Source organism: Fundulus heteroclitus, unplaced genomic scaffold (genome assembly GCF_011125445.2).
Source record: "Fundulus heteroclitus isolate FHET01 unplaced genomic scaffold, MU-UCD_Fhet_4.1 scaffold_65, whole genome shotgun sequence".
NCBI lineage: Eukaryota > Metazoa > Chordata > Actinopteri > Cyprinodontiformes > Fundulidae > Fundulus > Fundulus heteroclitus.
In genome coordinates, this window is record NW_023397088.1 from 1,678,472 (window position 1) to 1,692,608 (window position 14,137).

At 42.5% G+C, this 14,137-nt stretch overlaps 2 protein-coding genes across 7 annotated transcripts in view; one reads left to right on the forward strand and one right to left on the reverse strand.

The window, feature by feature from the left end:
* LOC105923771 overlaps nucleotides 1–14,137 on the forward strand; it is a gene marked incomplete at its 3' end in the record, with an annotated part of 780,934 nt that overhangs the window by 624,899 nt on the left and 141,898 nt on the right. The window lies entirely within an intron of this gene.
* Nucleotides 1–14,137, reverse strand: part of LOC118556356 (NLR family CARD domain-containing protein 3-like) — a 112,900-nt gene that overhangs the window by 60,980 nt on the left and 37,783 nt on the right. Inside the window, exons 9-10 of one of the 6 annotated variants that reach the window (XM_036133619.1) lie at nucleotides 12,022–12,177; nucleotides 11,225–11,337 (exon numbers count right to left, since the gene is read on the reverse strand). The exons of 4 other annotated variants lie outside the window; for them this stretch is intronic. In XM_036133619.1, coding sequence (XP_035989512.1) covers nucleotides 11,328–11,337; nucleotides 12,022–12,177 — 166 coding nt within the window. In that variant the 3' untranslated portion in view covers nucleotides 11,225–11,327. Of the gene's footprint in view, nucleotides 1–11,224; nucleotides 11,338–12,021; nucleotides 12,178–14,137 lie in introns of those variants that run through there. One more of the 6 variants, XM_036133623.1, reaches the window with a different exon arrangement.

Consider the following 14,137-nt stretch of genomic DNA (forward strand, 5'->3'; position numbering starts at 1 on the left):
AATCAAGATGATCCTCTCAAAAATTATTTATTTAGGAGGAACATCAAAGTGTTTCAACTCCTTTATGACCAAAGTTATTTTCAGGTAACCTGAAGTTTTTCTTTATTTATTTCTTTGGCCGTAGAATCAAAAATGTGCAGGGAATGTCCTTCTGCCGTTTTGTCCAAGACTTCTTCAACTTTCAGTATCTGACAGTTATTCAGTATTAATTATGTTTCTGACTGAGCAAAAACTGTTTAAAGGGCAAAGCAACAAACTTCAGGTTAGTCCTGTCTGCTGAATAGACACAATGAGAGGGTTAAAAGTGACGCTGTTACAAACTAGTCTGCATGAACTGCTGAACAACATTTCTCTGTTGTTTTCATTTCATATAAACTTTGTTATTTGTCAGTTAGGGCAGCAATTTAAAAATATTAAAACTATTTAAAATAGAATTTATGTGAACAAACTCAACAGGTGATAATAAAGCAGAGGCTAGACAACCGAACACATCTGGATCAAACATGATGCGGCCGTAAAGAAAACCAGGAAACCAGGAAATACAAGGAAACGCCTCTGAAGGAGCAACTGGATCTAAAACCAGGAGAAAAAGGAGAGAAAAACTAAAAATGGTTGTGTTCTAAAGACTCTGATTGGTCGCTTTCTGTGATGTCATCAGAGGCTTGTTGTAAAATAACTAAATACCAACCATGACATTTTCTTCTGCTGGAGACAAACCGTCTCTAAAGAGATTTTACAGAAAGGTGCGGCTGCTGCTGCAAAGAATCAGAGAAACAGCAGAGCAGTAACAGAACCAGAGCCTGTTCAACTAAAACACAGCAGCTTTAAAATAGTTTTTAGAAATATTTTCTCCCATTTTCTAAAACGAGACAAACGAAGGAAACTGAGCGTTTGTTGGTGCTGATAACCAGGAAATCAGAGCCTGACTGTTACCATGGTTCCATGAAGCAGCCGCTTGGTTCTGAAGGAGAACCAGACTGAGTTCTGCTGCTGGTTCTGTTCACAGTCCACAGAGAGAAAACCCACTGAGGGGAAAACCAGAACAAGTTAACACTCACCCTGATCCAGAGTCTTCTCTCTTTTCTGTTCTGCTACAAAATGGAGTCAGAACCTGTTTCTCCTGATCTGATACCTGACTGTAACTGACTCACCTGAGGCTCCGCCCCCTGTCAAGGTGAGTTTACCTGAGTTTAAACACATTTACTTTCAGTTCTTCTCTTTGCATCAACAGTGAACTGAGCTGTAAAACTCTGGGGTCAGGGTGAAACTTGTGTGTTTTTCAGGTTTCTTCTCAGTTTTCAGCTCATTTCCAGTCAACATTTTATTGCATTCAGCAGTTTTGTTCTCTGGAAACCAGGAAGTGATCAGCAGAAACTCTGGGAGGAGATCTGACAGCTTTAGCTGGACTCTAATCTTTCTTTATTTCTACGCTGTAAAACATTCAGTCCTGTTTCTACGTGGATCATTTTCTCCCTGAAATCATCTGGAACTGTTCAGCAAATGTTCACACAGTCAGCTTCACTTTCTCCCAGCTTGGAGTCAAAGAAAAGATTTTTGAGGAAACTACGATTGTAGCTCACTGTCTGCCTTGCTGTGGTTGCAGAGAGGTGTCGCTTTGTAGAAGAAATGATCCTCCGATGAGTTCTTGACCCGGAAAAGCCCAATCTGTGAATATCTTTCTAACTTTAGCGAAGTGATGTGAACTGGCTCCGCCGTCTGTTGCTCCGCATCTAGAAACCCTGCGTGCTGCGGTGACGTCACAGACTCGGTGCTCGTTAACCGCCAGATGATTAACAGGAAATCAGTTCTTGAATAAACGCTTGTGTCCATTTGTTTTCTCCGTCAAAGTAAACTTTGTTGTTAAGCAGCTTCCATGAATTTGGGGCGTCTGCAGGATTCTATGTGGAGGCGGCGCACAAACCATCAGCGCACCTGAGCCACACCAACACTACTCCTACCACATGATGCGTGTGGCGCACAGAAACAGCGCATCCATCCACACCATGGCCCAGTGCGCACCACGTGACGCACGCTACCACCAACAAACGTAGAGATATGCCCACACAGCTGATTTCTAAGCAGTGATGCCAGGAACGCGTTACTTAGCAGCGCGTTACTCTATTGTGCCTACTTTTTAAATGAAGATCAAACAAACCCGTTACTTTTTCCAAACTAGTAATCAGATTAAAATTCCTTATCCAATCAACTCTACATTAATTTTTTGGTGATTTTACTTTGGGGGGAAAATGGTTTGCTTCTCTGAGAGTGACGTTGCGTCACCTCCACCACACGAGGAAAGACGCAACCGGTGACACACACGTCAATAACAATGCAGGGAGAGGAAAGGTGTGCGTTTTCCAGCTGGAAATATAGTCCTTACTTTGAGTTTGTGTCATCTAAAGATGATAATATCAAGGTTGGTTGTACTCTCTGTGCTGGTGACAAAGTGTTATCCAGCTTCAAAAACACGACGTCAAACCTGAAGTAACCTTTGACCTCACAGCACAGCGCAGTCAAACTAAGCGGCTTTGACTGCAGGTGGTTCCAAGCAAAGAGCCGTGACTGCAGGAGGGCCCCTGCCAGCCAAACAACAAAAGCTGCACTTCGCTGCCAAAGCAGTAAGTGGTGGAGAGCTGAAGAAGTTGGTTGGGCGATATGTTGTTGAAGAAATGCTGCCCTTAAACACTGTTGATTGGCCCTCGTTTGGTGCCGTCATAAACCAGATTCCTACCACTATCAGTGCCGAGCTGCCCCACACAACATCCTTTTCATCTGACCTGGAGAAGGAGAATGCAGAGATGGAGAGAAGTCTAAAAGCTGCGCTGAAAGATGTCCACTTTGTTTCCACTGCTGCTGATATCTGGTCTGCTAACAACAGAAGCTATCTGGGCCTAACGCTCCACTGGATCAGTAAATCCACATCGGAGCGCAACAAGGCTGCATCAGCATGTCGGAGAATTCACGGTAGACACACGTATGATGTGATCGCTGCAGAAATGGAAAACATCCACTCTTCTTATGGATTACTCAACAAAGTAGCTGCAACAGTGACCGATAACAGATCCAACTTTGTTAAAGCGTTTCAAGTTTATCGGCCAGCTGAAGAGTCTTATGATGATGAGGAGGAGGAGACGGGGGAGGAAGAGTCCACTTCCACAGACGATGCTGTCATTTTCTGGGATGTGTCAGAAATCCTCTCAGCTGAGAACCAAAGTGACGGCCAGCTGTGTCTCCCACCCCACCGCAGATGTGCTTCACACACCATAAACATCATTTCCACCAATGATGTGGAGAAATATTTAACAAGCAATGCAGAGAGCAAGGCTGTGTTCAGGAGCAGCAACATGCACAGCTCTCTGGACCAAATCAAGGAGATCTAGCCTTGCATCAGAAGCAGTGGAGGAAGTCAGTGAAAGAAAGCTGCTGCTACCAACATCCACAAGGTGGAATTCATTTTCTGATGCTGTGAATAGAATCATAGAAATGCCCATGAGTGAGCTGAACATGCTGTGCACCAAGCTGGGAGTTAAGTGTTTCAGAGACAAAGAGTAGCAGTTCCTCCATGAATACTGCTCTGTCATGAAGCCTATGACTGCAGCCCTAGACATTCTGCAAGGTGACTGCCCATGTGGGACTTTACTGGCCACACTTGAAGTCCTGATGCAGAGGACCCTGGCAGGTAAAGATGTCCTCTCCAGGATGACTGCAGGCCTTCCAGATGCCACAGTGAAGGCATGTTCCATCTTCACTGCTAATGAATATGGAACAGAATATTCAGTCATTGCAATTCTGGGATAAGAAGATAAAATTAATAAAAAATTTAATAAGTAACCTAAAACAAAATTTGATCCATGATACTGATCCCACGGTACAAGTAATACATTGAAATTACTTTTTGGCCTCATAGCCATAAACATACAGAATTTATTATATTTTTCATTCTATCCATATTGGTTTTGCTGCTGTGCTGGATGACAAAGATGATCTTCTCACAGCTGCCAGTTGTCCAACATTTAAACTTGGATGGCTTAGAGCTGCAGGTAGGAAGGATCTAGTAAAAGAACTTCTACCAACTGCTCCTGCTGCACAGAGTCCTCCAGGTGTGGCCTCCACATCTGCCAGCCAAGGTGAGATGGACTTTTTCTCCTTTGAGGTGGAGCCAGAGGATGACACCTACTCTGCAGAAAAGGAAGTCATGGACTACCTGAGCTCAGCATATGACCTTCACATTCTGCATCAGTTTTCAAACAGAAAGAATATTTTCTTGAAGTATAACACTCCAACCCCATCAAGTGCTCCTGTGGAGCGGCTTTTCAGTCTTGGAGGTTTGCTGCTCACGCCTAGGAGAAATAGACTTTCTGATAAGACGTTTGAAAAACTTCTGTTAATGAGCTACAACCACTGGTTCAATGGCACCACTCCACTGTTTCACTTCTAGCCATTACAGAATAAAAATAAAACAAAGAAACAAATGCAGACAATAGAGGTTACATTTGGTGTTCTAAGCTGTTGCTCTTTTGTAGAACCACACTTTGCTGCTCTAATGCTGTAAATAACAGGTTCAGTGTTTATAAAATGTTTGCTGTTCTCTTGGAAAGGTTTAATAATAGCTAAATTAAAAAAACAGTATAAACAATGTTCATTATAAATGGCAAATTTTGCATTTACAATGTAAGCTGTTCAATATATCAGAATAAAGGGACTGTCATTATTTTATTTAAAGAAAAAATAATTTATGTGAAGTCAAGGCCTTTTTTTGTTTTATTTTTTCAAAAAGATTGTATGTTAAGTAAGCTAAAAAATACTTTTAATTCATTTTCAAAAAGTATTTTGGCAAAGTCAAAAGGGACAGTCTTTGTTCATATATATTTTTGAAAAACATTCAGTTTTCAGTTAAAGTTCTTAATTTGAACTTAAAATTTCAGAAGTTGTTAATTTTATTGATGAAAATTAGCTTCAAATAAAGTGAGTATTGGCTAAACTGGTTATGGTCTTTATGGTGAGGTGGTGGGGGCATTGCTGGCAGCTGTAAAGGTAATGTAGCACTTTTAACCCCAAAGTTAGGAAGAAACCACATTCTCTAGGTTCAGAAAGTTGGACTCTGAGTGGAAGTTGAACAATGATCATTTATTGCATTCAACAAGTATTATTTCTTTTAATACAAAGAATTAAAACAATACCAACAAAACAGAGCTCTTTGATAAACAAAAATATAATAGAAAAGTTAAAATAAAAGTGTCCTTTTCTTCGATGCCAGAAGAAAAGCTTTGTTCTGTGTGGTGTATGTGTTGTCTGTTCATTTACTCTTCTACTACCCGGGTAGGTTTTAGTTCGTATTGAGCGCGCTTATCTGTATCAGAGAAGTAGGAAGATGTCTGCAGTTCTTGTGAAGTTGATCCCGTTCTCCTTTCCTGTCGCCACTGAAACATGGAAGGCTCAGAATTCTTCCTGTAGATCAATTCCTGATCCAGCAGAAATATAAAACCAATCTACACACATGGTGCAGAAACTAATTTCTATTAGTGCTATATTCATCACTACTCTTACTCTGATTCTCTGCATTTTCTTAACCAAATCATTGTAAATGATAGCGTACAAAACTTTAGTGTTACTTCAACACAAATATACATTAAGAACTTATATCCTTAACACAACTGGACTTCACAGTCTTTTAAAGCAGTATTTGTACCAATAACCAGCCTTTAAATCAATATTTATCTTTTTTAACAAGAACACTTTATGTATTTTAACCTTTTTAACCATGAATACATTTTATCCATTCACTCTTTTTAATCATCATGAGTATTTGAATAACCACAATGAAATAAATCACATTATGTACACAAAAACAGTACATAAGAACAATGTTCTTGCATCTTACCATCAAATTTTATCTCTCTCTGTGTCTAATGACACAGTAGCATTGTAGGCTACCTGTGCTAGCATAGCAAGCTACCCGCGATTAGCGTTAGCACTGTAAATAGCCATCTTTTCAGTTATTTTTCATAAAGCACAATGATACACAGTACCACGGAGGGTCAAACATTGGATAATAACTCCGACTGGTTTTATGAAACTGCCTCAGAAAATAACATCCTCACTCCTACAAGCTAATAAGCGAAGCCCAGCATCTTAACATGCTAGCACGTAGCCCAACTCTTAGCGGAGTTCAGAGGGGTTATATGTGGTCGAAGCAGCTCCTCTCTTCCTCTCAAGGCTCATAAGATTCTCTCTCCTAATAACGAAAGATTTATGAACACTCTACACGAAAATGGATTGTAAATTTATGAGTTTGACTTTATGTTCTTACTCAGTCTAATTAGCTCAACTGGTGTGTTGCTCTCGGCTCGGTCTATCAGTGTGAGTGTTTATGCTCACTGGCGGTGACCTGATACAAAGCGCCACCATGTGGTAAGAGGTAATAACTACAGTTTCTTTTCTCTTTTTCTTTTAAATTACATACATGGGTCTGGTAACCATGTGGGTTACAGTAAATAATAAAGTAACTTGTAATCTAACTCAGTTACTTTTATATTTAAGTAATCAGTCTTGTAACTTAGTTACTTTTCAAAGGAATAATCAGTAATCAGGTTACTTTTCCTAAGTAAATGTTTCTAACACATTCCAAAAGGAAGAAAAGTGCTAAGCCTTCACACACGGGTTAAATCCTAACCCACAGCTTAACTCTTAACCCTGATCTGCATGATCAAGTCTGCGTGACGCTGGTGAGAAGGAGGACTGCCATTCCCAGGTTGGGGCGCTGTGTCTGTGACATCCAGAGGAGCAGCTGAAGCCACAACATTCGCTTCATTTCTGCTCTCTGGAAAACCTTTCAACCACATTTAACAGCTTGAAAGTCAGTTTTTATTTTCAGTTAACTTCACTGCACAGTCACAGTAAGATCATGGAAAAAGCCTCAGTCAGCAGAAAAGTAAATTCAGTAATTAAATGTTACGGACATTTCTAACAGTTTCTTCACAGTTTTGGTTATAATAAACAGAAAAAAATGAAAAGTAAATAATTCTGCTCAGACTCTTTAAATCACGGTAAAATCATGTAGGGTAGCAGCCGTCCAGCTGCAGACCCACTGAATGGTTTTCTTTCCTCACCATCTCCAGTGTTAGAAGACCGGCCAAGTTGGTTTCTGCAGCGCAGCGCCAAACTGTGTCCTTGCACCAGTGGAGATTATTTCCTGTTGTCCTGCTCAGGATTTAGATATCAGTTGCTTTTATTGATGATCAGCATTCTCAATAAATCACCTGGATAACAATGACAGGTGAACAGCGACGTTCAGAGAGAAGCCATTTATTTCACTAATAACACACTTTACCGCTGATGAACACAGAGAAATACCTTTCCACTCCTTTCTGTGGAAAAAGAAGCTCCTTCATATTCCTGAGCTCTGCACTTTGTTACATCATCTCCGTTTTAAAAAGATTTTTCTAAGTTACCTTTGGACTTATTTTGATGATTAAAAGGCTCCAGGTGAACATTACTATATGAAAACAATGAGCAGGTTTCATGTTTTGAGGCAATTTCCTGACCCACATGCAGAATGACACAGAGAGCAGTTAAAGTGAAGAAGGTTTATTTGCAAAGATTCAGTAAAGGAGTCAAATCCACCAAGGTGAGCTCAGCATTTCCAGAATCCGCTTCGGGTTGGTCTACAGAGGAGAGAGATGAGTTAAGAGTCCGTAAGGGGGCAGAAAATGACAGGAGGAGAGGACTGACTCTGCTGTAGTTGGTAAGAGCGGGGAGGGAGTTAGGATTCAGTGTTGGTGGAGAGGGAATGCTCCAGGGTCCCAGAGAACCACAGTCACTTCCGCTAAGGTTGCTTTCTTGGGGGTGAGCAACAGGCTGGAGAGCGGGCAGACAGGTAAAGGAGACTGAGGACACCACAAAGCTGCAACGGCAGCACACAAGTCTTCTTTGAGAGCAACCTGAAGGTAAGCAGCGATCATCACAAAGAGTCTGAAACACAGGAAGGAACAATCCTGAGACCAAGATCAGAAATGCAGAAATTCCCCCAGAAAAGCCACTAAGACTGGAGAAGTGTCTGGGAACACCATCATAGGTAATCATCCGGCGAAGAGTGATGATCCTGCAGCTCCTTTTAAGCCCCAGTCAGCCTGATCAGGAGATTTGCTCCAGGTGTGCAGGATCCAGAGCTGACGGGACTCTCCAGCAGAGATCTTCTCTGAAACAGGAACTCTCACTCACACAAGGAACCAAACACAGCAGAATCCTAACAGCACGTGTGCCTTTACAGTAAAGCTGCCTACTGATAGAGTGCAAGGTGATGAAACATCCTACTGCCCTCCACACACACCTTAAAAATCAATCCGGCGCCACTGATATTAGGAGGATTGTGAAAATCTGCAGTGACTTTTTTAGGCCAGCTGTGCAGCTGTAGAGTTTCCTTTCTGTTTCAGACTGATGGCACCATGATGGTGACAATGGATGCCAACTTTGGCCTTGTGAGAAAAAGGAGCTCTGGAAGAAGTGTGACAGAGGCCTTGATGGTAGCAGCATGTTTGTGAGGATGATGAAGATGGAGAAGAAGATCTCCTGTCACATCCTGATGGATCCAAACCAACTGAAGGGAGAAAATATTGTCATATTTCTCCTGTCATTCCTGTGTCATCAGTCCTCATTGCCTCTAAATGATGTTTCTGATTGAGAACAAACTGATTTCTGCATTTGCAGATGTTAAGTGTTGGGATCCTGAGTTTCTTTGAGATAATCTGGATTTTGTTCCAGTTATAATAGCTTGACTGACGACCTCTGTTTTCTCCATTGATCAGGACTGTAGCAACTTCAAAGCTGCAAATTTACTTGGATCCAAAAGCAGCAAAGCAAACGTGACGTAACTGGTGTATGTGGAGCTGCTGCCGCCATGAAATACCATTAATGTTGTTGAACATGACTGGTGGAGAAAGGTGCGTTCATTAATCTGAGCAGAAGTCATTACCTGTGGTTAAAAATAGAAAAGCCTCAAATGCTTTCCAGAAATGCTGAATTCTCTGTTTTTTCCTCTATTTTCTCATGTATTGGTGATGGCCGAGTAGTGTCCATGTTATTCTGAGCAACAGAAAACTAATGAGTCCAACAGCGCCACCTAGTCACACTAGGAATAAAACAGGTTTGACATCGCAGGGGTGAGCAGTGCATTTAAAAGCAACAAGATTAAAAGTGTAACAACTTTACTAGGATAAAAATAAAGCCTACAAAGTGTACAGTGGATGATAGCTAAAAGCTTTCCTAAAAGTGCAACGGCCCGTTAAAATGGTTCCAAAGTGCAGCAGCAAAACTAAAAGCTCCAGCGGTGTCAGCAGTCAGAGGGTACCGAGGACCAGCCGCTCCCGCTCGGCGTCCTTCTGCAGTCCACCCCCCAGCTATCCATCCAGCGGTAGAGCCGGTGGGGCCAGCGTCTCCCCCGAGCCTCTTCTCCATCCTGCCCTCGTCCCTGGCTCGGATGGCTCCGCCTCCATCCAGCCAACGTGCGCAGCAACGTCAGCGACAGGTCCCGGCTCAGGTGCGCCTCCTCACCATGGCCCCACTACGGCCTCGCTGCTCCCGGTCCCGGGCTTTACTTCTGCCTCCACCCAGTCTGGATCTGCCGCGTCCCCATCACTGCTCGTTCTCGTCGCGGTGCCGGTAAACGGCGATTCTCTGATGATGCCTCCGCTGCTTCCTCCCCATCACATCTGGGCTGCCGGCCGGCCGGCCGGGCGCTCTGTCTCTCTCTCCTCCTCCCGTCACTGGCTGTGGCCGCCCCTTTTCTTCCTGTCTCCCATCACTCATGATGGGATACACCTGTGGAATCAGTCGCTGGCCAGAGGGAGGGAGTAGGAACCGGTGTCTCCTTCAAAAAGCATGCACACAAATATCCACCAAGCATGCCACAAAGCAAAGCTGGAACCACAACATGCACATAAAACAGCCTCCTTCCTACACATTGATCAGTTTGTTCTTCTGGAAACAGGCTTGCAGATCCACAATCTGTCATCAGTGAGCTGCTGAAAAGATGTCAGGACAAAAACATTCATCTGCATTTCATAGACCACGTTGAACATTTATTGGCAATCAAGTGAGACACGACCTGCTGATGTTTGATTCTAATGGATGTTTTAAAGCTAGAAACTGAACCAAAGCATCCAGATAACTTGTTAAACTTCTGCTTTTAAACTCAGTTTTGACTAAATCTAGTAATCCCTGTTTGATGCATGAATCATTTTAATAACTCCTCATTTTAACCCCAACTTTAACTTTAAAATTCAACACATCTAAAATGATTTTCTATCTTTCTGCCTGTCTGCTTGGATGTCAGATGTCGTCTTTCTCAGGTTATAAAGTTATTTATGTAACAGGGAGACGATCTAAGGATCCAGGTTCTGTAGAGCAGCTTCTGGTTCTGGTCCGTCTGAAATGTCCGGACAGGAAAGGAGAAAAAAAGGAAATGATTCATGTTTGAATTTATGATGAAAAGAGAAAATCTCTTTTCCTTCTTCAACGTCCACAGTGGACTTCATGAGGAGCTGCAGGTGAAGGTTTTACCCCCACAGTCCCTAAACAGGATTAAAATCTATGTTCTGACCTCAGCAGAGCAGAGCTGCATGATGAGCCACAGATCCAACAGAACCAGAACCGTTCTGCAGGAAGAACAGAGAAAATCCTCCAAACAAGATCTGAAAGTCTCTGAGCTGCTGCAGAAAGTGTTTCCATGCTCACCAAAGGAGAAGCTGGAGCAGATCAAACTTTATCTTTACTCAGTTTTAGATTTTACCTTCAGAAAGAAGGAAATAAAAAAGATTTGATTTAAAATCCTGAAGAAAAGCTTCATCCTCTGATTGAAGAAACCATCATTTACTCACTGAGCTGTTTGCAGCAACAGATAAAATGACCAGAGCTGCCCAAACATTTGCAGAAAACATCTAAAATATCCTGAAAAACCTCCAGAAACTGCATCACAATGAAGCAAACATGCAGCCTGAAAACTTTAGAGTTGAGCTTTATTTCAGATTTCTTGGTTACAGGCTGAAAATGAACCAGAGAGAAAAAATATCAACTTTGCAGTTTCATCAGATTCAGATCAAAACTACATGGAGCCACTAAATGCAGCTTAGTTTTCATTTCATCCTCATTGGTCCACAGAGACAAACAATATCAGACACTAAATGACAGACATGATCAGATAAACAGGATCAACATCTCTAAGGTCAGAGTTCATCATCAGGATCCAGTCAGAATCTCTTTAAACTCAAACTGCTGAAGCTTCAACCTCTGGATCATCAGGACAGCTCAGCTTCTCTCCTCTATTAAGATCATCACCTCCACCCCCTGCAGAGAGAAGAAGGAGCAACAGAGGAGATCAGTGAGTGTTTCCAGCCTCTGGAAGCTGAACATGAACATCTCATCTGTTTGTGAAACATCAGCTGACTAAGAAACATGGAGGCTGTCCCTGAACACATCTGGATGAAACTACTGAGAGAAGGACACATGTCCAGATGTGCTGAGTGGACTTGAGCAGAGCTTCTGCTCTGTAGAAAGACCACATGGTGACTAAATGTAATGATGGGCTGTGAAATCAGTGATTTGCAGGCTGCAGTCAGACTGATCTCAGAGCTGTGACTAAGATGAAACTGATCAGCTGTTTCCTGTTGAAATGAGAGAACAAAGAGTCTGAGATCAGATCTGATGCTCCACAGCTTGATGAATGAGGACCACTGTCTCTAGACATGGTGGAAGGCTGTCAGCTGGAATCCAGCTGCATTTCCTGGAGACATGAACACAACAACAACAGTCATCTTCACATGGACACAAACACAGGAACACAACAAGCTGCTGGCTCCTCTGATTGGCTCATTGTTGTCTTTGTGTCCAATCAGGAAGCCTGTCACCATTCTCCTCCCACTCAGAAGCTGCAGCTTTACTGGAAACACTGGATCTTTGCTTTGGTACCAACTGGGTTCAGAACAGTTCTGCTGACAGCAGCTGGACTCACTCCAACCATCTACTTACACAGATTCCAGTTTGTAGTCTGGACTCTTTACAAGATCCTGCAGCTGCTGAACATCTGACTCCATCAGGAAGTTTAACCTCAGGTCCAGTTCTGTCAGATGGGACGGGTTGGACTTCAGCGCCAAACACAGAGAGTCACAGCTGATCTTTGACAAACTGCAGTCATACAATCTGAGTAAAGAATAAAAGATGTGAGCTGAAGCCACCAGGATGCAGGTTCTAACAGTCCAACAGAACCAGTTAAATAACTCTCATTAATATTAATGACAACAAGCTGCTGCTTCAATAAAGACCTGCTGACTTCAGCTCTTCAACAATCAACAATATCAGAACTTTCAATAGTTAAAACTTGTTTAGCAGTTTTTACAGTCCTGGGGTCTCATTTATAAAACTTTGTGTGGAATCTGTACTAAAAGTGAACGCCAAGAAAAAGAAAAGTAGGGCAAAAATATTCTGGTTTATAAAACCATGCACTCACACACCAGCAGCCATTTTCCTTTCTAGATCCCAGCTGTACCTGTACATTTGGTACCAGGTTCTGGTTCAGGTTCTGCCCTCTACACGCCCAGATTCAACCAGAAACGGTCGATGCAAAGCACCTCATGAATGTTAATGTGTATAAAATGTGTCAGCTGATCATTTTTTCATCATGGTGACGTGGCAGCCACGGAGAAAAAGCAAAGAAACGTTGGGAAAATTTCCCAGAGAGGCGTTTATTAAATGTGGAAATCAGAGGTAAAAGCTCAGATGTTGTCCACATTAAAATAAGTTGTTAATAAGCTGTTAAAATAAGTTGTTAAAAAGTAAACAACGCTGTGCTCCGTGTTTAAATTCCTCTGTGGCTGTGGGTTCAGATCCACATTCAGAGGAGAGAGGTTCCCCCTCCATTATTAACCCCCCCCCCCCCCCCCCCTAAAAAGGTGATGACTGCCTGGGTGTGAGCAGAAAGCCTCCTTCTCTGCTCTCTGGGGGTTGGAGAGCTGCCTTTCAGCTCCTCAGAGGGAGGTGGAGCCACTTTCCCCTGTGGGGAACAGCACAATGCATGCTGGGAGTCAGAAGCAGGATATTGGCCAGTCCTCATTATTGGCCAGGAAATATTTGATCCCTGAAAGCGTTTCCTCAATTCTCCATCTGCACGGTCTTCCAGCAGTGCCAATGCATCCAGCGAGCAGCATTACGCACGAGTGTGTTTGACTGTTTCCAGCAATTAAAGTGATTGCTGCTCACCTCGTCACAATAATCTGTGGAACACGTCACCCTGGTGATCATTGGAGAGAGGAATGTGAACGTAGAAAACCAGAGAAGATGTTAGCAGACTTTGATTTAAGATTTAAGATGGTTTATGGGCATTTTTATTTATTTGAAATGTCCCAGATGTATTTAAGAGTCACCAGGACAAGAAAAAACTTAATACTGCGGTTTTATTGCTTCTGATCAGGATGATCTATGATTAAAGTCTGATATGGAGTGAAATGAACGTCTGAGAGGAATCCTCATGCAGGTTGGCTGTAATTCACCACTTCACCATCTGCGTCACCAATTTCCCCGTCTCCAAAATGAGCGTACGCCTGGGTCAGAGTTGGCATGAGGACCACACATTTTCCCCTCAAGTTCATTTTTATAGATCCCAACTTTTGATGGAAAGTGGCGTACGCACATTTCAGGTCCATTTTGTGTGTATCAAGCTTTCTAAATTACAGCCCTGCTGACTTCAGCTCTTCAACTCTGTCAGCTCCACCAGCAGCTCCATCAATACAAACTCAGGTTCTGCAGCCAAATTATTCAAGTTTCACAGAAAACAAACAAGTCAGCAGCAATTGTGGAGGAAATATGAACAAATGGAGATTGATGCAGATAAATGAACTATTTTAACATGATGTCATGGAGAATATTTAATGTAAACTGACTTTAGGAGCTGAAAGCCCAGAACCAGAACCTGGTACTGTGACATGTTGTGTCTGAGTGTTTTAGTCAGTAAAATCCTTCCAGAGCTTCTAAAAGTGCTGAAGCATCAATCAGGGATTATATATTTGTTCCTGTCAGACAGATTCCAGGAGCTGAAATTCACTTTTCTAAACTGGGTTGAACCCCCTCTGACCCGCTTCACATGAGGGGC